The following is a 23,135-nucleotide window of genomic DNA, read 5'->3' on the forward strand; positions in this document are numbered from 1 at the left end:
GTCCTCGTCTCTCTCTCTCTCTCTCTCTCTCTCTCTCTCTCTCTCTCTCTCTCTCTCTCTCTCTCTGTGTGTGTGTGTGTGTGTGTGTGTGTGTGTGTGTGTGTGTGTGTGTTTGTCTGGTTGTGTGTGTGTCTGCCTGGTTGCGACTCTAGCTGTCTGGTTGTCTTTCTCCCTTCCTATCACTCTATCTGTCCTTGTCTGTTTTTCTCTTTTGGTATTGGAGAGGGAGTGAAGTCTGCCATCCCCGATTGCGGTCTTGTACTTTCATATTCATGTTAAAGAAAAGGAATATTGTCATAGCAATGTGACATTTAATTTTGATGACTTTTCTAGCGTTGCCGGTTTGCCCAGAGATCTGTCCACCATCGTCAGTACCGGTCCCAGCCTGACTGTCGGCTTCACGAGTGATGGCAGTGTTACGGAGAAGGGATTCTCATTTTCTTACCAAGGTAAACACACAACAAACACTTCAAAGTTTGTAAAACTTTATCAGAGAAAAGAATGCTGTATGTACAAGACATGGTGACAGCACACTTAACACTTAACTTATATTCATGCCACTACCAACGCAGAGACAATACATAAACCTAGAAACAAGCAAGGCACAAATGTACATTAATAATTTGATACTAACAAATGGCCAAAGGTTTCCATTCCAACTAAGACTAATATGAATGTATGAATTTATAAATTTATAAAAAAAAAGCGCTTAGAATTTAAGTCATTTACCGTTAGGAATCAAGAGCGCAGAATGAGAATTGTAGATTGGTTAAAGTGATGACCGCCCCAAAACATTTTTACCTGAAATGTGTAAATATATACCTATATGATATATATTTCTTGTTCTGTCAGCGATCAAATGTGGAGGTCAGGTGACCGACTCCAAAGTGCCCATCACCAGTCCCGGGTTCGGAGTTCTGGACCGGTACCCGAACAACACGGACTGTGAGTGGGTCATACTGGTCAAGCCGGGCGCCACGGTCAAACTCACGTTCGATCAGTTCAACCTGGAGGGACCGTACTGCGCATACGACTTCCTAGATGTGAGTAAAATATCCATACACCAAATAAAAACAGTTACTCAAGCAACTGGATATGACTTTGGAACAATTACTCCAGTTGCTTGAGTAACTGTTTTTTGGCGTATCTTATTACCTGGATGTCTAAGCTTTATCGACGTAAATTATTCATAGCCTATGTCAGCAATTTTAGTTTTAGTACGATCATTTGAAAAAGGGACTGAAATCGTTTTTAAAAAAATTTCTATTGCAGTTCCAAGGTCAATCACCAGGGGCCCAAAGTCAACTTACACAATCCACTTCACCCCATCTGCCCACTGACAAAATATCATCGCATTCCGTCTAACGGATCTTGAAATATACACCAAAGCATCATCTAGACCAAAAACAGACGCCACCCACTTCACGGGGGTGAAGATTCTAACACAACATCTTTGCCTTAGATACTAGACGGGCCAAACAACAAGTCAGAGAGAATCGACAAGTACTGCGGGGACACACTGCAGGGGCAGACCGTGCGGTCCACAGGCAGCGCCCTCTACCTGCACTTCCACTCGGATCGGAGCGTCGCCGGGACCGGGTTTTCCGCAAGCTTCAGGGCGGTGTGTACTGGTGAGTGTGGTGAGTTGGGTTCAGATTAACTATTGCGCTAGTAGATAAGCTTTGAAGCTTGAGCGCAATGACATATTTAGACATTCAAATAGTATGCACTTTTTTCTAACAGCATGAGATAGCATGGCAAGAACCACGATACTTGAATAGCGCAAACAATATAAAACTCTACTCGGTAACACTGTCTATGTAAGATGCTGTGCTACAGATTCTAACAGAACAAATAGAATGTATATAAAATATACGCATGATGAATATAGTAGACATTCTACAATATTCCTCTGTATGTAAAACAAAATAAGATTACATTCATCTGTTTCTGATACGCTGGGCTTCTTCTTCATCGATTTATCACCTTGTTCCTGGCAAAGGTTTAAGGAATCGGGACACGTCCTGCTTGCATCGCCCACGTACAGTTTCTTTTCATCAATAAATAAGTTGGACATTCTCTGTTGTAGCAGCGACAGAGCCGCCTCTAGTTACGGAGGCGCCACCCCTTCCACCGACAAATGCACCACCCCCTCCAGAGACGGAGGCTCCACCCCCCGAACCAACAGAAGCACCACCCCCTCCACCAACAGAGGCACCACCCCCTCCACCAACAGAGGCACCACCCCCTCCAGAAACAGAAGCCCCGCCCCCTCCAGTGACGGAGCCCCCTCCATTGGTGGAGTGCCCGCCGTACCAGTACGCATGTAGGTCCGGCGAATGTACACACCAGCGGTATGAGTGCAACGGCACACCAGACTGTCAGGACGGCAGCGACGAAGCACGCTGCTTTGGTGAGTATCATTCCGCAAGATGGTTTGCCGGGGTAGGGTTCAGTTTCCCTTCTATTAAGTATCATAGTAACATGACCGAATGTTTTTATACTAGTTGGCTTATTATGTTTAGCACACATAAATATGATCTTCATAACAGTCCTTCGCAACCCCTGCTTCGCCTTTTGAGTCAGTAAGTCAAACTTGCCTAAAATAAGCTTGGTGTTTTCTGACTTAGGGAGAAGATATACTGCTGTAGTGAGGGTTAAACGTTAGTTCAGTGCCTAGAAGTGGCCACTGAGCAAACTTGTTAAAAGTGACGGAAAGGCTGAAGAGATGCAATTATTAGCATAAACACGAAAGTTCATCTGTGTTGGTAGTTACATGTTAAAACTTTAGACCCAACTTAATACATTGGATCTTAAGTTTTAACTTTAAACATAAACAGCGTTTATTGACGTTTTATACCTCTAGCTCTAATGCGTGTTTTATTTTCTCCAAACAGAGTGCGACCACAACATACACAAGCCTTATTACGTCATGCCGTACTACTGGGTCTGTGACGGGCTAAATGACTGTGTGGACGGGGCGGACGAGGCCGGATGTGAAGGGCCGCCCACTCCGCCTTCTGTACTAGGTACGTATCTTATCCTGAGCTTCTGTATCTGTATAGCCGGTATAACTGCCCTTCGGCGTAACACACCAGCTTCTGTATCTGTATAGCCGGTATAACTGCCCTTCGGCGTAACACACCAGCTTCTGTATCTGTATAGCCGGTATAACCGCCCTTCGGCGTAACGCACCAGCTTTGCAGGCACGCGGCGCGGCGGCAGCTGGCTACATTACACCGAATGACTTGTTACACCTAACCCTTCAACATCTATCTTTTAACATGGTTTAAAGCTATCTAATGACAATGCCCCTAGCCTACTGAACTTGATGACAGCGAGACAGCGAGATCATAGTTCTAGGAAAGAATGAGTTTTTGAACACCTTAATCCTTGGTTGATAACTCTAACTCATAAGTTGGGCTTCCACCTGTTTCAACTTGGCGCCACCTGAACTTCACGTTATTAGTTGGTCCTTACATACTACAGATGACTTTATGACTGTGATATTCTTTCCCTATGTAGAAGCCCATTGGTCCGAGTGGGGTGACTGGGGTGCGTGTTCCAAGGACTGTGAAGGCACGAGGAACCGTACCCGGGAGTGTGTGAGGTACCAGGAAGGACAGGAGTGTTTGGAAGGCTCGAACGTGCAACATGAGATGTGCGGATCCCCAGGACCCTGTACGCCTGAACCAGGTAGGGTAAAACATTAATCAAAGGTTGATGACCCGTCCTGAGGTGTATATGGTGTGATAAAGCCTTGTCAGTTGCTATAACCACCGAATAAAACCACCGAGTGAGCATAAAAAGGAATTGTGTAATACATGCTGGTGGGCAATAACACGCGAGAAAGCGCGGCGACCACCATTAGCAGAAGGCGCGGTTGACGACGCCCCCGCCCTTTGCCGTGCCGACCTTCTGCCGACAGAAACGCTTAACCTTTGGATATTTGAGTGCTATGAAATAAACAGGAGTGTTGTTTACGTTCTGATCATGTGAGGGGTCCAAAGTTCGGCAACTCTACGTATGTTGACCGGTTTAGTCCATTTCTAGTTCTCCTAGCATGACTATGCATATAATATGTATTGTCACCTGCTCGCCGTTTTGTAATTAGACCAATTGTATATGTCAACTTGCCAAAATTTGTCGAGTAAAATGTATGTACATGTGAACACGCAATTCAGCTCACGAGCTGCGATGAGTGTGTTACGAATAATAATAATAATGATACATGCTCTACAATATAATAATATTGCCCCAACAATCTTCGTCAGTCAGAAGACAAAAGATAGAAGAACACTGCAGTTCTCTTACCGTTTGGGGAAACTGGATTAAACTTGAAGATCTGGAACAGTCGGCAGTCGGACACAAACTAGAAAAGCTCTCTGAACAGCCCCCGAGCCGTCTTTAAATTTGTGGTATGGTCAACTGACTGCCCACACGTGACAACCAGCTGATTCGATGGGGGGAAAGTCCTGACTTCTAAATCTAAGATCTTCTAATGATAACTGCCCCCATGTCAGGGTCAACAAACTCTAGGACATTTCCTGGACTCCTGTCCGGTTGCCCTGAAGGACACCAGGTACACATGGCGTCATAGTCTCACAAAAACTAAAGAAAAATTCTGAAGAAAAAGTCTGAAATCTCCTATTTCTTGTTATCATGACAGTTGACGTCCCACTTTAAAGAAGCCACGTGACAAACCTCACTGGGTCAGTCTACTGAGGAAGACCAGAGTGACTGCTCTAGATGAGAGAACTTTTTTGTGTTGGATCAAAAGTTTTAACTCTAAACAAATTTCTTGTTGCTCTGTAGACAGTGACTGTGGCACCAGGGTGTTCGAGCAGGGTCGTGTCCGGATTGTCAACGGCGAGGACGCAGTGCGGGGCTCGTGGCCGTGGATCGTGCAGTTCGGGGTGACGTGGGGACAGAAGCCGTTCTGTGGAGGAACCCTCATTGATCCGGAGTGGGTCGTCACCGCTTCACACTGCTTCTACGACGAAGAGTACGTTTATTAGACTATATTCTAAGTGATTTACTCGCTTTTCATCTCAATGACGCCATCTTGGTGTCTTGATCTGCATTTTGATGAGTCGTGGCTCAAACAGTTTTATTTGGCCAGTCTGAGTGCACGTGGGTCGTCACCGCTTTACACTGCTTCTACGACGAGAAGTATGTTTATTGGACTGTATTTCTTTTACTATAATTAGCGTTTTACTCGCTTTTCATCTCAATGACGAAGCCGGTTGTGGCCGCCATCTTGGTGTCCTTGATTTGCATTTGATGAATCGTGTCTGAAACAGTTTTACCCCTGTGTTGGAATAACCATGTACTGTTTTTCTTTTACTACTAATGGTAAGCGTTTATACCCATTTCCACGAAGCAAGCAGGTTGTTCTAACCGCCATTTGGTGTCCTTGACTTACATTCTGATTGATCGTGGCTCAAACATTGGCAACTTTCTCTGTAAGGTCGGGGGAAGGTCCCGAATGTGTGACAGGGGTTCAATAATTAACAGGAATCTTGTTTCATCTTTACAGCGGGCCACCGGATGTCTCCAAGTTCACGGTTCTTCTGGGGAAACACCGGCTGCGGAGGGATCCGATGGAGGACGGAGCCGTGCTGCTCTACCCCTCCCAAATCATCCTGCACGAAGAATACGACAATGCCGAGGTACAGGCATTATTACTTTTGGGTACGGAAAGTAATCTCCAAGCAGATGGCCGCAAAATACAGTGTCAAATTGGAGAGGGAGTATCCATTGGCCAGCCAGTATCCATTGGCCACTTCGGTGGCTAATGAACACTCCTTGCCACCGTAAGATCTGCTTGGAGATTACACGAAAGTATTTTTTGGGTGTCTGTTATATAAACGTCTGTGCGGACAGAAGAGGGTGACCAGCACGTGACTGGGAAAAGATTGACAGGTAGTGAATTTGAGAGTATAGGTTGAGAGCATGTGGGAAGGGAAGGTTGTCAGGCAGAATGACAGGAATTCAAAGGGTCATTCACAGGTATTAAAATAGGAGTGAACTTGAGATTAGTTTGACAGCACGTGGGAAGGGAAGATTGACAGAATGACAGGGATTCAAAAAGGTCAGACACAGAAAATAAGGGTGAAAAAGATGGTCAAGTGAACAAAAAAGTATTTTTCGAAAGTCTTTCCTGCTTCAACACAGACGAGCCCCAAACTACAAAAAAAACGCTTCATTCGGGTGTGTGAAGTTATGGCACATGTACTACAAACCATTGGATTTTAATCAGACACATAACCAGTAAATTGTCTATCCCACAGGTGGATAATGACATCGCTTTAGTGAAAATCCCAGCAGTGGACGTGGACAACAACGACTACATCAACACCGCCTGCCTGGAGGTTCCGGATGTTGCGAATTCATCCACCCAGTTCACGTCAAAGTCCACCTGTTTCACCCAAGGATGGGGCGTCACTGAAAGTGAGTCAAACGCCTCTGAAAAAAAAAACATCAAAAGCGTTTCTTATCACCGTACTTACTGTTTTTATGTTGGATCAATTCGAACCAATTATGGCAAAACATTTGACGTAAGCCTAATCTGAAAATAGAACTTATTACATGTAAAGAAGGCATACGTAGTTTTTGGTAAATCTAAAGATTATTAAAAAAATAAAAATGTGTGTGTATGTTTGTGTGTGTGTGTGTGTGTGTGTGAGAGAGAGAGAGAGAGAGAGAGAGAGAGAGAGAGAGATGAAAATGTGTATGTGTGTGCGTGTGTGTGTGTGTGTGTGTGTGTGCATGTGTGTGTCTATCTGTCTGTCTGTCTGTCTGTGTGCATTAACACAATTAATAATACTGTACCCATGTCGTCTTGCAGACCAAACGCAGGCAGACATCCTCCAGGAGGCCCGTGTGCCGCTGATAGAAAACTGTGTTGAGGAGACGTCCTACAGGGAGAGCCATATAACGGAGAACATGCTGTGTGCTGGCTACGTCGACGGCGGGGTGGACTCGTGCCAGGTACAACAACTTATCCCTGATTTTATTTTTTACAACAAAAATTTATGAACCATAAACACAACAAAGAGTTTTGCTACTCTGGGGGGCTTTCAAGACTCACTCTGCCTCATCATAGTCTGGGTTTATGTTTGTATGTGTGTGTTTCCTTTTGCTCGTAGGTATTTAAATGAAGTGTCAGAACGGGGGTGGGGGATTTGGTTACCGCAGATTGGTCAACTTGGGAGGTTGTCATGACCACAAAAAGTCAGAGACAGGAAGTTTTGTTTTTCAGAAGCTAGCCTGGTGAGATATACGAACGTGGCCCAAATGATAAAATGTGAAACGTTAAATGAAAAAAATGTTGATTGATTGATTGATTGATTGATTGATTGATTGATTGATTGATTGATTGATTGATTGATTGATTGACAGGGTGACTCCGGTGGTCCGTTGGTGTGTCAGGACGAGACGTCCGGTCGCTGGCAGCTGGTGGGCATCACGTCGTGGGGGTTCGGCTGCGCCAGGGACGGGTACCCTGGGGTGTACGCGCGCGTCAGCAGGTACATCGACTGGATCAAGAACACTATCGAGAACAATTAGTGACGTCACAGGTCATACGTCAGCATACGGGAACTCTGGGTCTCTACCATTGTGACAGCACTTCGGCAGAACGTACTGCACCTGCGCGAAACCCGTGATGTACTTTGCATAGCACTTAGGCAGAAGATCTCATATAAGGTTGTATTCGCCAATATAAGGTAGTTTCCAAATGTTGTGTTGTAAAAGATATCCTCTACAACAGGCAAAATTCTGACGCAACGTTGACCAAAAATCCAACGAAATCGTGAAAAATGTGGGTTTGCGCACGCGCAGTACGTTCTGCTGACGTGAGCTCATTGTGACGTGTTATGATGATGACGTAGTATCTCTTTTGCAACGTTCTTTTTATTGAAATGATTCACAGACGAGCAGCCATTTTAAACAGTTCTAAAATATACTAGAAATGATGCCAGTTGCCAGATGTCAATATTAAGCCAGGAATATCTCACTGTGATAATCAAGTTTTATATTCATTTCACATATCATAATATTTTTGTATATTTGGCATTTTTGTAATTCTTGACTTTAGTATGTGATTTTTAAAGGCAGTTTTACACCAGTTGGACTTACATGCCAGTTTTTTCCAACATATTGCCCTTTTTTATGAAATACATGTAGTATGTTTTGTGTTTTCCGTTTTCATATTTTACTCTGGTTGCCTGAATGTTGCAAGTTCTTTGCTTGGTTTGTTCATATTTGACCACTTTTAGCTTATTTCGCACGGAATTGTTTTGCACATGTGTGTATAATAGGATACTACATTTGTAGTATATATTTGGTTAATAAATTACGGTTAAAGATTTTGTGTGGAGTCCTTCCGCAATATTATTCCGAAATATTAGGCGGTTGATTTTTATGCCTTAATAATTACCAGAAGATCCATTGAAAGTGACTTCACGCTCTTACGTTTTATTGCATTTTATTGAATAAAAGATTACAAACCAGTGTTCAATTTTCAGCCTTAGCGTCTACATTACGTAATATGAATGTATCAAGAATATTAAAGGTAACAAGAATTAGGAGACCTCATTTGAATTTGTATTTGCGTACTTGCACCAGCATTTGCGGATTTTGGCCTTCATTTTTCCCATTTTGGATTTGCATTTGCGGATTTTGACCTTCATTTTTCCCATTTGGATAACATGTCATGGAGGTAATGATGGTCAAGTACTAAAATGTTGGACATAGAAATAGAACTGATGGCTGGACAAAAACCGCCTAATAAATAAACAAGTGATTAAAGTGATGCAAAATGTTTCTAACGTTCGGAGCATTTACACAACATTAATCGAATTGAATATAGCTTTCTAAACTGTCATACCATGAAATTACTTACAACAAACGACATTAAAAATGATTCAATCTACAGTCCTCCTATACAACTCTTACTACATGTAGTCTTACATCTTCAGTATGCTGGTTTAATACCCTTATCTAACGACTTAATCAAAAAGAGTTACGATTGGCTTTAAATTACACATTTAACTCAACGATTAAGCTTAAATATTATGTATCGCCGCCACTCTTCACAACTTGATGAATCTCGTTCCCATACGACGTCATGATCTCGTTCCCGGCGTCCTTAGTTATCACCGGACCCTTCAGGCTCGACAGAGTCGCGGTTGGCCGCCATTTTGTCCGCGATCCATGGCAGGAATGACTGATGGTAAAACGAAACATAACATGTCAGTATAGAATCAAACGGTTTTGAGTTCAGATCCATCACATCCCTATCACATAACAATTCAATTGGTCCAGTAATGTCAATAATTATAGATACAATTACAAATTGAAGATTGTAGAAAACTCTGTAGAACACTTGTATCAAATGTCTGCTCACCTGTACGCGCGCATAGACTCCTGGGTAATTCTCGCTGGCGCATCCGTAGCCCCATGACGTAACGCCGACCAGAGACCAGCGGCCCTGGCTGTTCTGACAAACCAGCGGACCCCCCGAGTCACCCTGTGGGAACAAAAGAACATAACGTTTAGCGTGTCACAAATCTTCAGAAATAGATATCACTAATAATTGTACGAGTAGTAAGTCAACCAGAACAACAAGATCTTGAGATAATTTTGCTGGTGCTTTGTGTTTCTATATCTCTGAATTCCTGCTCCCCCTCGGTCAGATTCTAAGACCCTTGGCCTCCAGCCATTCTGCCTGACAATCTGTTCCCATCCATGTGCTGTCAACCTACACTACAGTCCAAATAAACAGATACAGAAGCCGACAGCTCAGTCACCCAAAACAATTCATCTGCTTGGAGATTAGCAAGTTATACAAAAATGAAGTTTATTTCCTAAGTCCTATAGTTTTATATTCTAAATGTAGCTTGAGATGCACAATAAGAAAATGTTGACCAAAGGAATTTTCATTCTAACCTGACAAGCGTCGACACCTCCGGCCAGATAGCCTGCACACAGCATGACGTCAGTGATTCCGCCGGCGTAGGAAGTGGGACCGTTGCAGACGGCGTTGTCAATGATCGGCACTCGGGCCTCCTGTAGAACTTCTGACATGCGACCCTCTGTAAAAAAAACACAATTAAAATCAATAATGACTTCATTGATAATAACTTCTTCGATTGTACAGTATTCGGAAGGATGGACAGTGCATTGAAGAATAGAAAAAATAAGTAGAGTTGACGGTCGGGTCTTTTCTAGGTTTTGAAAATTGAACATACTGATTTCCCTGCTTAGCATTTAGCACTTATAAGGAAGAAAGAACACACAACAATACCAGTAGGCTATTTTCTACGTGTGTGGCCATAGAAATTGGGATGGGAACCGTATTATAGCCTGAAAGGAAAGGACTACAACTTGGATCAAAACAGCCCACATTGTTTCCTCAGACTATGATGTGTCAGTGGAAGAGAATTATTACGTTACAGTGGCGCCTTGCTGCGGACACCAAGTGCCACTGCAGCTTACATTTCATTCACAGTTGACTTGAACTTTCTTGTTGACTTACCCTCTGTGACTCCCCATCCGGTTGTGAAACACAATGATGATTGGTCGAACCTCTCTTGAGCGTCTGGTAGACAGGCCGTGTTGATATATTCAGTAGGGAAATTCACTGGTGGGATCTTGATCAGGGCAATGTCGTTGTTGATCCTGCGAATGATAGGTTAGGATAAGTTCAAATGTTACCTTGACCAATCAATCAAATAGTAATATTGTTGACAACTCTTTGTCCTCGTGATCATACGCTTCTATTAGATAGTACTATTATTGTTTTCAAGTAATCCGTTTTGTTTTTAAACCTAAGAAACAAGGATATAAGATTAACAGTTAAAACGTCTGTTGCTATGCAAATCAAGGACACCAAGATGGCGGCCAGCACAAGTGACTCAAAACGCTCTATATGCAAAGATCCAGATGAAGCTCACCTATGGGGGTCGTAATCTTCCTTGATGAAGAACTGTAGAGGAGTGACCACGATGGAACCTACGTCTATGGGAGGGGTGCGCAGAGTCTGGGCTCCAATCACGACTTGAAGATCAGTCGGGCGCCAGCTGCATTTTTTTGAACACCGCTCTTGTTAATTCACATTCACAGTTCAATGCATTCTAGCCTATATATACACTTTCTAAAATGACGATCTGTCCTGATCATATCTCGTATTATCTCGTATTTTCTTTTTAGAGCAGGAACTCTAATTATGACACATGTTGCCTTAGATGTTTTAACAACAAATACACATGTATTGCCTCATCAAAAACATTTGTGAACTAGAAAGGTAACATTTGCAAAGCAAATCCATAGAATGTTTACCTTCGCATATGGTCTGCTCTGTTAGTTCTTACTTAACGCATTCATATATGATCAGACAGGAGTTTAAATCCCTCATTCTATAAAATTGCAACAAAAACCCAACACGAGTTACCATGGTGACAGACGGGCATTGACCTTTTTGGTTTGGAGAAGAAGAAGAGGAAGAAGAAGAAGAAGAAGAAGAAACAGAGCAAAAACAATATGTTTTCCTTCGGTAAAGATTAAATATCACTTTTATTGTTGATAAAACAAATACAAGGTGAAGAAATAAAACGTACTTGAAACCGTGGAAGCAGTGAGCTGCAGACAGGACCCACTCCCTGTCAATCAAAGTGCCCCCGCAGAAGGGGGTGGTGCCGGATCCTCGCTTCAGCTGCACCTGCCAGGGCCACGCCCCCCGCTGAGCGTCCTGACCGTTGATGATGCGCTCCGGGCTCCTCTCTGATTGGCGGGTTCCGCAGCCGATTTCTGATTGGATAAAGGATAGGAGCATGTCATTGGTCAGACGACCTGTTACAGTGGAACACTATCCCACCGCTGACACCATTCCTAGAGATGCAACTTACTTCTGCATCTGTATCTGTATAGCCGGTATAATCGCCCTACCGCCCCTATAGTTGCTATAATATCACTTGACATGGACTTACGTGGTTCTGGAGTACATGGCCCGGGTGTACCACACGCTTCGATCTGTACGTCATTTCCGATGCAGGTGATCCAAGATGGCGCCCCTTCCGGTATGATGCAGGTGCGCCTGCGCTGTCTCGTCCCCTCACACTCAGCAGAACACTCGCTCCACTCCGACCACTGGGACCACGTAGCCTCTGTGGGAAAAAATCATAAGTCAGTTTATAACTACATGTACTTCATTGCAGTCAGCAATCATGATGCCCAGTTCTAAAAATGGTGGATGTAACAGGATGAGCCTCTCTGTTTCGCCAATGTAGGATTCCTGGCGGGGACCTTGAAGTCATTGAAGGCTAGGATCTAAGAACATTCACGACCAAGTTCAGCTAGTTTAGAAGTGTCCCAACACATCCACATAGTCTACCAGATACCTTTGACCCAGTGTTGACGTCACAGTTCAAAGAAGCCACGTGACAAGCTTCACTGGGTCAGTCTACTGAGGAAGACTAGAGTGACTGGTCGAAAGCTCTAGGTCAGAGAACTTTTTGTGTTAGATCTAAAGTTTTGACTTTAAACACTTACCGAAGACTTGATCGTCTCTACAGTTTGACTCGTCCGCTCCGTCATGACAGTCGGTTATCCCGTCACAAACCCAGCTCTGCGGCATCCTGCTCGGCTTACGCTTGTCTGCGTCACATTCTGAAGGAATTAGAACAGGGTTATAATCAGACACTATTCTGGGTTGGCTCGAAGAACGTACCGTTAAATTGCCCTACAACTTTTCCTGAACATGTGGTTCTGGGTAAGGCTATTTGAATCAACATTTTGATATAGAGTAAAAAATATATAGAAGTTGGACAAAGTAAAAATCACATGAACAAGTATAAGTTGCTGCTCTTTTATATAACTTGAATGTACCTATCTTTAACACCAAATCAGGTGATCATGACCCTATTACAATTAGTTTTGCACAGTATTGAAACTGAGAGGTATGAAATAATAGTATGATTAAGATAAATGTGTCTATTAATGTAATTGATATTTTGTTATCTAATACATTTATGTTTTGCCGCCAAACTACTAAATTGAAATAAGTGAACTTACGGAAACAGTTGCTTTCGTCACTTCCGTCAGCGCAGTCCCTGACGTCATCGCACAGCCATTTCCAGTGGATGCACTCACGTGATAACGGGCATGTGTACTGGGTACATTCAGCAGGGGTGTGGGCTGTAGGGAGAGGTGTTCAACAATGTTAACAACGAACTAGAAAGGTAACATTTGCGAAAATGTTTACCTTCGCATACGGGAGATGCTCTGTTAATTCTTACTCAAATACATTCATATATATGAGACAGAAGTATAAATCCTTCCTACTATAAAATTGCAACATTATGTAACCCAACACCAGTTACCATGGTGAGGACAACAACTTAGGTCATCGACCAGATCAGAGGTCAGTATTTGGAGAAGAAGAAGAGAAAACGTAGCAAAAACCATATGTTTTCCTTCGGTAAACATAATCACAGAGATTTCAGACTTCCGGGAATTATTGCGCGTTTTCGTGAAGCTATTGGAGCTGTGGAGGGATTTCATATAATGTAATATCATCGGGTATTACACGACTAAATTCAATACATACATCCGTCCAGTCTGTTGCCCCCCTGTTATGTGGCCTGATGCAAGGTCCGGAATCCAAACATACACACATACCCTACATAAGCGCCACCCAAAACAACACTTCCGTCCCGATGGTAATTATTAGGGAATGAAATACAACACGATGGCACGATATTTACCTGTGGTATAAGTTGCAGTGAAGCCCTTTGAGTTGATGCTGTAGTCACTTGTGAACACGACCAGCATGCCTCGCGGGTTTGTACCGGAAATGGGATCAGCTGGAGCGGTACTTCCGGTGAGCCTGAAGATATCACGATTAAAGTTATATAAATATTACATTACTGTATGGTCTTATATGGGTACAATTTATGACAATATGCGTAAATATTACCTTTTTTACAAGATATTGTGTTTACTTAAGTAGCCATTTTTAAAGTTACTTTGGGAAACAACAAATAAAAATCAAACAAAACTGTTATATTAATGCAGTTTTGCACTTTTACTCACAAAATGTATTGCCATTAAAAGAGATTTAAAAAAAAACTTAATTGTTGTCGTTCAATCTTGGAGCAGTAAGTAATTTAATTCCTAACTCACTTTCCAAGGAGAATATCATTTTGAGTCAGGCCATCGTAGATAGACACGTGATCGTATCCGTTCTCTGTCTGTAATTCCTGGAACTGCAGTGTGACTGGCCCGCCGCTAGGGGGCATGATCCGCCACTTGCAGTCTGAGGTGTCTGGGTAATTGCTCGGGTAGTTGGGTGACGTGAAGGTCCCGGATGGAGCAGTCAAGTCGCCACCGCAGGCAACCGTATTTTTCCCTAAAAGACAAATATTTCACTGTTTTAGCGGGGGGGGGTTCAATAAAGTTTTCCCTCAAACACATATCTCTCTAGATTAGATAATATGACTTTTTTTTTTTTACTTTTTAAACTGTAAACAGTTTCTGTTCTATAACAGTGTAAACTTATTTCTCTAACCGTGCAGGTAGATAATTTCCGAATCGTAGTATTTTCTCATTATACCCAACGGTACAGCAAATAATATCATTAAAATCAGATTTTTACCTCCATCTTCTCCCGCCCTGGGCGCCTTGGTGGGAGTCTGGGTTTTCTGGCTCCTCTTGACGATCAACTGCCGGACGACCTCCTTCAGAGACTGTCTCTTTTTTCCCGCCTCCGCCATGTTGGTTACCATGGCAACGCCTAACGCCATCAACAACACCACTGTCACAAACTGCATCTTCTGTCAAGAAAATGAAAATCATTAATCATTTCTGTTTCTTTGGACATAAAAACGCCACAATTTTTTATGGTAAAAAGTTAACTACTTGTTGTTGTTGCAAGGCTCTCAAAGTGTTTTACAATTAATTAGAAGTACTAATAATTTGTACATACCAACAAGACCTAAGACAAATAGATTTTTAAGACAAGTGTACGCTTTTCACAAGTTCAACCGGTTGAACCGACATGATCTTGAAGTGCATGAATTTGTATCGGCGGTTACACGATGACATTCTGGAATTGTACACTTTCAGAACCTGACAGAACCCGGCCTGCCTTTTGAAGTATAGAGAATTCTTAGATAATAGTTTATGCACAATGGAGAAGATTATTGGTGACTTGTATCTGTACATTCATGAAGGGTAACGTAACGTTAGACATCTAGATCGAACCTTGCAGTCTGTAAAATAAACCAAAGAATTGGACCTAGAGGCGTTTGGCACGGACCTGTTCCGTGGATTTTACCTACTTTAGTTGTCCAATCAAAAGTCATCAGTGAAAGACATGCAATGATATTTCAGGGTGGCAAGACTGGATTTTCAACGTCAATTTTCTGGTGATTTTTTTTAATATGCGAAGTTTTCAATTTTTTTCAATTTTATTAAGAACAGTCAACATAGCAGGGGTACGTAGTACTCCTGAATTGTGTGGACTTTACATAAGTGCAAGAGACGCACAAGGCAATTACATACAAAAGTGGGACATGAAACACTAGAATACTAGTTGAATCAATCTTATCCCATAGCATACTGATAATTTGTGTCGTAAGATGCTTCTAGCTGTACCACCCAAAAATAAAGAGAGGGGAAGCTATTTCAAACGTTTCGAGTGTGACATTCAAGGCTTTGAGCCTCAGAAATGCATTTACTGGCAGTCTCTGGCTAGTTCAAGCTTCAACATAAATATTGGTTGCTTTCAAAGTTCGTAACCATTGCAATATTTGCAACAGAAGTCCCCTCACTACGCCCCGACAAAATATATGAACCGCTACCTTTACAAAAACGTATAACTAAAAAAAAAAGAAAGAAACACAAAGTTACAAAGCTTACGATCACAAATAGGGAAGTAAGCAAACAAAACCACTCACCTCCGATGTCTTCCAACCTGCCTCGGGAGGAACTCAGCTCAGGAATGGAGACAACTTAGTTCTGCTTCTCTTTTATTTCACCACGTTACCCAATAACTCCATGGTAACAGAAATGCAGCTTCCATTGTCGTTGCGAAAAGTGTAAGAAAAGTCCATTATCTGACGTAAGCCCATTGTTTATTACCTTTTACGTAAGATGATCATTACAATTTACCATGGTTACGACATATGAAACCTGGACACACCCTGATTCTAGTTAGATAATTTCTAAATTTGGAAAGTGGATGAATGTGGCATTGCTACACCCACATTGTTTATGGCACCTTATTTTGAGCAGAATGTACACATTGTCGACTGAAATGTTGTCTGCTTCGGTTGTGAGTCGGCACAGATAATTTCTCCTCGAAATGTAGCGAGTGAAACTTGCCCAAAGCTTCTTCTGGTGATATTTCTCCTTTTCGATGGTATATTTTGTCGTGACATTGTGATGACCAAAGAGGTTCAATGAATACTTGCTCTGACACGAACTATTTTTGGCATTTTCGCATCATGAAGCTGGGGTGCATCGTATTATGTATGTATTGTTTTGCCGGTTCAAACCACTACCGAGTATGAAGTACAAACAAATACGTTTTTAGTTTCAACGCTTTTATTATCATCGTTACATACAGCAAACTGATATTCAGTTATTTTCTTGTGTTATATTCCATGTCATATATAAGTGTGACTAGTTCTATATTAGGCAATTTTATTCACTGTGGAGAAGAGTGGTGCATGTTACTCGAAACGTCCAGAAACATCTTGGTGATTCATCCAGTAGTAGAGTTTGAATTGTCTATGAGGGTATCATTATCGGATATTTTATGTAATATTTTACACACAAATTACTTTTAACTTACTACGTTCATAGATATCGTCTGCATGGATATACAATGCAGGTAACCATGCTCTTGTTTATAGCGAAAAGTAGGTGCTAATTTGTAATTGTTGATTAAGAAGTTTGTCTACATATCTTTTGTCAATGGCGCCGTTTTCGGCACGAACATTGCAATACTTTGTGATTTATTGTCTATAGAGACAAAAATGACAGACAACGAGGCTCTAATTGAGTCAAGAAAAGTCATCAAATTACTAATTACTGATGATTACATCATTGTGACGTAAGACATTGACGTACACAAAAGCCAGCCAGTATCATCGCTATAGCAACGACATTGCGTCATCACTATGAGACAGACCAAAAATTGTTTTGTTACATTTCACCCATACTATAGTATGAGGGAAATGTAATTGTTTTTGTTTTAAAATGTTCGAAAAAAGTCACATGTTATTTCTGCATTTACCTTACGTTGTTAGTATGTGATGCATCACATTCTACGGTAGGCTCATTTGATAAATTAACAGTGTAATTGATTAGGAAAGTTAATAAATCACCTATGTTCGATTGAATAACAGTCTACTCGACAAATAACTGCAAAAAGTATACATGCACAAAGCCATGCTAATCATACTTCACTCAATGCCATAGGCTTAGATGAAAAATATCGTTTTTCATCTTTTTTCCCTTCTCCTCCTGCAATTTCGTTAAACATAACATCGGAGGGTTAGTTTGTAACAGTCAATTTGTGTATGGGGAGGGAGATGGAGTAAAACATGCTGTATTTGCTCGCAAGAAAATGCCAGCCTTCTAGTATATACATTGTAATACTATGTTTTAACGTTTTACTAGTTTGGATAGTTTTATTGCCCGGATGGTTTGGAGAGCCTTTCGTTGTACAGTAGTTGTGAGAGTTCCGCCTGTCGTTTACGGATGTTCTGAAAAATAAGCAGAATTAGCAGCGATGAGATGTAGAATGATGTGTTTGTTTGTTTGTGTTGTATTAATGGTTACTAACAAGAGCAGTGATGCTCTAACAACATCAAGGAAAAATTGAGGCTGTGCACATATGAATACTTTATTGAATTGGTCTTTAAAAAACTGATACAACTATTTATGCATGGATCAAGCAAAAATTTTCGCTGACAGGGCAACGCCATCGTATTCATATAACTAGTAACATACTTTTTAGTACGACACTTCTACTAGCACACATGATCAATACTGAAGAAGACTACTGTTTCTTGAGAGGGGTGAAGGAAGCCATATACATCAGGGCCCATCACCCTTCATTGAACCGCGACGGGGGCCGACATCGTCTACCATGGCCAGATACCTTTGACCCAGTGTTGACGTCACACTTCAAAGAAGCCACGTGACAAGCTTCACTGGGTCAGTCTACTGAGGAAGACCAGAGTGACTGGTCGAAAGCTCTAGGTGAGAGAATTTTTTGTGTTGGACCCAAAGTTTTAACTTTAAACATGTAACTACCAACACAGATGAACTTTCATGATAGTATGATCAATAGTTTCTTTCTCGAAATATTTTAGTGATGTATTGGATATTTGACTTACCTCCACATAGATTCCTCGCTGCCACAATCTCTTCTGAGGTCATGGCGTAATTGTACAGCTGAATACAGGCTATCCGACCCACGAAGTACCGCCCGTCCCCGTCCCTCACCGCCACCCGGACCGCGCCCTCAGTTGCGACTGACGGGACTTCGGTGCGTTTCAGCCCGACGAGTTTTCCGTTGTTCCAGACGGATGCCACCCCTGTGTTACTGTCGTAGGTTCCGCCCACGTAGTTCCAAGCGTTCAGCTCCAGCACACCGGGCGCAGAGACGCCAGCTACAAACTGTCCGTCTCTTCCAACCGGCCTACAACGGAAAGTCTCTGTCATTAATGCATTGGAAAATGAAATACATTTTGTTAGCCAGTGTCCTCACTATGAGACGTACCGAAAGAAACAGATTATTTCAGACAGTTACAACAATCTCTCTATCATTTCTTCATTTAGAAGATCACCAAAAGACTACATTTCTACTAAGATCACAAAACCCACTAATTATGCAGAATGTGGGACTATTCATTATCCACTGCCTTCAAAGAAGAAGTCGAACCCCATAATAGCTAGCGTAGTAGTAGAAGTAGAGGTTTTTTCCAGACAGATTGTTACCTGTCTCCTGTTACTGTATACTTGACTGTACAAGCAATTAGCCTTCGGGCATGATTTTGCAAATAAACATCAATTATTATTAGTTTATGTATGTACCCCTGTTGTTTCTTTGCCATATATTGTACCAGCTACAGTTGTTGAGCAATAAAGTTGATTTGATTTGATTTGTCATGTTTCAATTGTCAAGCAGACAAAAGAGCAAGGACACAAAATGGACAATGTACCATTTTAATTTTGAAACTGTTTGAAACCATACAGTGGGTGCGGCCAAATATCCTGCTTCCCTCGCCCCTGATTATTGTCTATAACATTTCATTAAAGACCTCCGTACATTGTAAACAGGTAAACGCGCTTCTTGAAGATGATTATAAACCTGAGCTGGGTTATTATTCTTAAAGTTGCTGTATCTGTATCAATGTAGCCGATATAAACGCCCTTCGATTCGGCGTAACACACCAGCTTCGCAGGCACGCGGTGCGGCGGCAGCTAGCTATATCACACCGAACGACCTGTTACACCCAATCCACATAATACAGGAGTTGTTTAAAGCTTTCTAGTGACGGTGCCCCAACTATGCTTAACTAGCTAACTCTATATTAGGGTTTTGTAACCCTAAATTAGGGTTACATAACCCTAAAGTAGGGTTTTGTAACCCTAAATTAGGGTTATGAAACCCTAAATTAGGGTTTTGTAACACTAAATTAGGGTTATGTAACCCTAAACTAGAGTTTTGTAACCCTAAATTAGGGTTTTGTTTGGCGAAGAAAATGTACGTATATTAATTAAGTGAATTGATAAGCGGCATTTAAAGCAGAAGAACGAATTATTTCAACCCGCGTTTATTACAGAAATGACAGCCGGTCGGCCTGAGGGTGTCAAATTTGCTTCAAATGAGGATGTCGAATTTAGGGTTACGCTAACCCTAATTTAAGGTCTTTATTATAAAATAATCAGAAGCCATAATCACACAAAGATGTTTTCTTTTAGGCAAAATACCCTTGTAAATACCATTGTGTCTGTTAGTAAACTTACCGCATAAAGAGACCATGTGCAGCCGTCTGCCAAAGATGTACAGCCCATCCCGCACTGAGCCAGGGTTGCCCAATGTAGTTGAAGATCGGCCCGGCCTGTCCAGTATGGTATACGTGGGCTAGTATGGTGTAGGCATACTGCACATCCAACTGCCCGTTGTTGGGAATGTCGATGTACGAATCTGAAGTTCCCGAAAACAGGAAAGCGCCGTCGCTGTTTCCGTATGGACCAGGGGCTAACTGGGTTCCCGTTGCTGTTCCGTCATTTCCGTTTCCCGTGGCGTCTGAGGAACCGTACTTCGCGTTCAAGGGCCAAACAGCCACCGGACCGGCTACATAACATCAATAACTGTATTTATAACTTACATCATTGTTTACCTTATTTCATTGTCATTAACTTATACCGTACATTATTTGATTATCCTTATTGTATTATTTCCATTTTCTAATGTATTATTTCCATTTATTGATTATATTTAATGTTGTATAGTTTAGAGGAGGAGCGCCTTGTATAAGAATTCCATGCTTCTCTCCTCCTCCTGCACCTGTTTTATCCTTGTTTTGTATTATTATTGTATGTCTGTTTTGTTAATGTGCAAACTGATAAAATAAATAAAAAATAACACGCAAAAAGTTAGGGATTTTTACATCTCAGTGCACACATTATTGATGCAGAAAACGATGTCATGTAATGAGATAAATGAGTCAGATATTTTCCTGTTTTCATAAACTTGAAGGCGACTTACCTGTCGTCTTGCGTCTTAACTGGGCAAGACGCAGTTCGAAGGTTTGTTCCTTGTCGATGTCTTGGTCATGCTTCAAGGCGGCAACAGTGGTGGACAAGTCGTCTTGGTCACGCTTCAAGGCGGCAACCGTGGTGGGCAAGTCGTCTTGGTCACGCTTCAAGGCGGCAACCGTGGTGGGCAAGTCGTCTTGGTCACGCTTCAAGGCGGCAACCGTGGTGGGCAAGTCGTCTTGGTCATGCTTCAAGGCGGCAACAGTGGTGGACAAATCTTGGCCCCGCTTCAAGGCGTCAGTTGTAGTGGACAGTTGGGATACATCCTTTAAAAAAGTACATGTACGTTAGAGTACCGAACTAGGGAAAACAATTACAAGTTCTGTCTTGATAGGCCCATGCTTACTTAAAACGCCAGCAAACACAAGACATTTTTAATGATACATATTGCACGAATTAGAATGCACGAATAGATTACTTTTATTATTTTTTATCTCTATTTTTAATTTTTGAAAATATTTCTCAATCGTTTTTTTATTTCTATCTTGCATTTTATTTGTTATTTCTTGTGGTTTATTATTCTATTTTCATTTTTTTATTTTTTTATTTTTTTATTCTTTTTTAATTTTCTATTTTTTTCAGCATGGTTGAAATGACCAGGTACAAGAGTGCGTACCTCTTTGCCGATGAACGTCACAGAGGCGAGTCCCACACAGACCATGCATAACAGCCCGGCGATGCCGGCGGCCACGCACCAGCGGTACCGGTTGGCGCGGATGACGTTACGTAGACCTCGGCGGCCTCTTGCTCCACCCGGAACCGCACGGTCTTGTAAAACAATCATCACCCTATCATTACATTCACGACTCTACATGTTAATGAATTAATAAACAAACTAGAAAGGTAACATTTGCAAAGCAAATGCATAATGTTTACCTTCGCATATGGTCTGCTCTGTTAATTCTTACACATATTCATTTATATATATATGTGGTCAGTCAGGAGTATAAATTCCTCCTACTGATAAAATTGCAACATCATGCAACCCAACATCAGTTACCATGGTGACGTCAACAAATCAGGCCATTGGCCAGGTCAGTGTTTAGAACGAAAGAAGAAGAGGAGGAGGAAATGTAGCAAAAATAATATGTTTCCCTTCGGTAAACATAAAAAGAGATCGACAAACCTATACCTCCGTGAAATATATTTATAGCGCTTGTAAATATTATCCCAATGCCTCCACATTTACATAATTTATGCATGGTGATGTTAACCATTGAACACACGTCACTAGTTTGAATATCCCATCATTTACAAGTTTGCAGTACAGTATCAACAAGAAACATGTCAGCCATCGCATCATTTGTCGAAGGTATGGGATCGTGGAAGTCTAGTATGAATATTGAAACTAGCAGACGATTATGATTTTTAGATATGCGTCTAACTTACATTGTTATCAACATGCCAAATACTGGACTGTAAGTGATAATAAATATGCTAGAATAACTTGCAATTTTATTTTAGAAATGCCCATGGACTAAAATTTTCAATGATTAGTAAAAAGTGCAAGTCACAAAAGCGGTGGCTACCTGCAGACGTTGACGATGCGTAACGTCTCACCGCCTCGGCTTCTTCGTACGTGTCTGAAGACGATTCTTGGTCTTCTCGCTGCCTGTCAGAATCGCCGTTGCCATGGCAGGCACGCCCGCGTGAACCACTCTGACGGACGGGACGGGGTTGGGGCGGCGCCCCGCTGGTTTGACCGCGGCTATGGCCTGAGTGAGGCAACCGGACAGGCTCTGCTTGCTCGTACACGGACATTTCAATTGTACTGTGCAGGCGACGAAAACGCAGTACAACGTTCCCCCAGCGTTTAATTGCATGAATATGGACAACATGCCACGATTACACCTTTGCCCATATTTGGCGGGATCACATAGTATAAGACGTTCAGGCATGTTGTTTATCAGCAAGTGGCAGACTAATTTTCAAGGTGAATGATCGAAGGTAGAAACACCAGAGAAGTCTGTAAAGATCTCTTAATGTAGTGGATTTATCACCGTATTTTCCTTGAAATATGGTAGACCCGTCTTACACTGCCCGAATTTCGAAATCCTATCATTAAACCATCTTTAAAATATGCGTTAAGGTGCATGTACACGCAAAGGAGGAAAGGGTTTGTCGTTTTACGCTAATCTCTAAGCAGATTCTGTGGGGCAAGGGGAGACAATATTGGCTGCCGGCCTGTATCCAATGGCCTCCTGTAACCATGATCGTGTACATATGGCGACCAATTGTTACAGGAGGCCATAGGAAACAGGTGACCAATATAGACTCTCCCTAGCCTCTAC

The 23,135-nt window shown here is 42.0% G+C and overlaps 4 protein-coding genes across 4 annotated transcripts in view; 2 read left to right on the top strand and 2 right to left on the bottom strand.

The window, feature by feature from the left end:
• LOC109480216 overlaps window positions 1–5,018 on the top strand; it is an 8,924-nt gene extending 3,906 nt beyond the window's left edge. The window contains exons 4-10 of the mRNA XM_019782365.1: window positions 334–449; window positions 853–1,043; window positions 1,463–1,640; window positions 2,090–2,413; window positions 2,898–3,029; window positions 3,526–3,696; window positions 4,816–5,018. Of these exons, the coding sequence (XP_019637924.1) occupies window positions 334–449; window positions 853–1,043; window positions 1,463–1,640; window positions 2,090–2,413; window positions 2,898–3,029; window positions 3,526–3,696; window positions 4,816–5,018 (1,315 nt within the window). The remainder of the gene's footprint in view (window positions 1–333; window positions 450–852; window positions 1,044–1,462; window positions 1,641–2,089; window positions 2,414–2,897; window positions 3,030–3,525; window positions 3,697–4,815) is intronic.
• A 527-nt stretch (window positions 5,019–5,545) lies between these two features.
• On the top strand, window positions 5,546–8,549 carry LOC109480385 (plasma kallikrein-like). Its single transcript, XM_019782582.1, has 4 exons — window positions 5,546–5,672; window positions 6,294–6,453; window positions 6,851–6,993; window positions 7,405–8,549. Exons 1-4 carry the CDS (start codon window positions 5,604–5,606, stop codon window positions 7,570–7,572), a joined length of 540 nt encoding a protein of 179 aa, XP_019638141.1. The 5' UTR covers window positions 5,546–5,603; the 3' UTR covers window positions 7,573–8,549.
• Window positions 8,550–9,082: 533 nt separating this feature from the next.
• LOC109480386 (transmembrane protease serine 3-like) lies at window positions 9,083–16,008 on the bottom strand. The gene is made up of 13 exons (XM_019782583.1): window positions 15,963–16,008; window positions 14,660–14,837; window positions 14,188–14,413; window positions 13,770–13,891; window positions 13,078–13,200; window positions 12,556–12,672; window positions 11,994–12,170; window positions 11,625–11,814; window positions 10,962–11,087; window positions 10,544–10,686; window positions 9,955–10,100; window positions 9,413–9,535; window positions 9,083–9,232 (listed from the first exon to the last, which is right to left on the bottom strand). The coding sequence occupies exons 2-13, from the start codon at window positions 14,832–14,834 to the stop codon at window positions 9,155–9,157; spliced, it is 1,746 nt and encodes a 581-aa protein (XP_019638142.1). The 5' UTR covers window positions 14,835–14,837; window positions 15,963–16,008; the 3' UTR covers window positions 9,083–9,154.
• Window positions 16,009–17,766: 1,758 nt separating this feature from the next.
• LOC109480218 lies at window positions 17,767–21,628 on the bottom strand. Its single transcript, XM_019782366.1, has 5 exons — window positions 21,461–21,628; window positions 20,795–21,032; window positions 20,050–20,380; window positions 18,414–18,718; window positions 17,767–17,777 (listed from the first exon to the last, which is right to left on the bottom strand). Exons 1-5 carry the CDS (start codon window positions 21,626–21,628, stop codon window positions 17,767–17,769), a joined length of 1,053 nt encoding a protein of 350 aa, XP_019637925.1.
• Window positions 21,629–23,135: the final 1,507 nt, after the last annotated feature.

Source organism: Branchiostoma belcheri, unplaced genomic scaffold (genome assembly GCF_001625305.1).
Source record: "Branchiostoma belcheri isolate BF01 breed outbred unplaced genomic scaffold, Haploidv18h27 scaffold50, whole genome shotgun sequence".
NCBI lineage: Eukaryota > Metazoa > Chordata > Leptocardii > Amphioxiformes > Branchiostomatidae > Branchiostoma > Branchiostoma belcheri.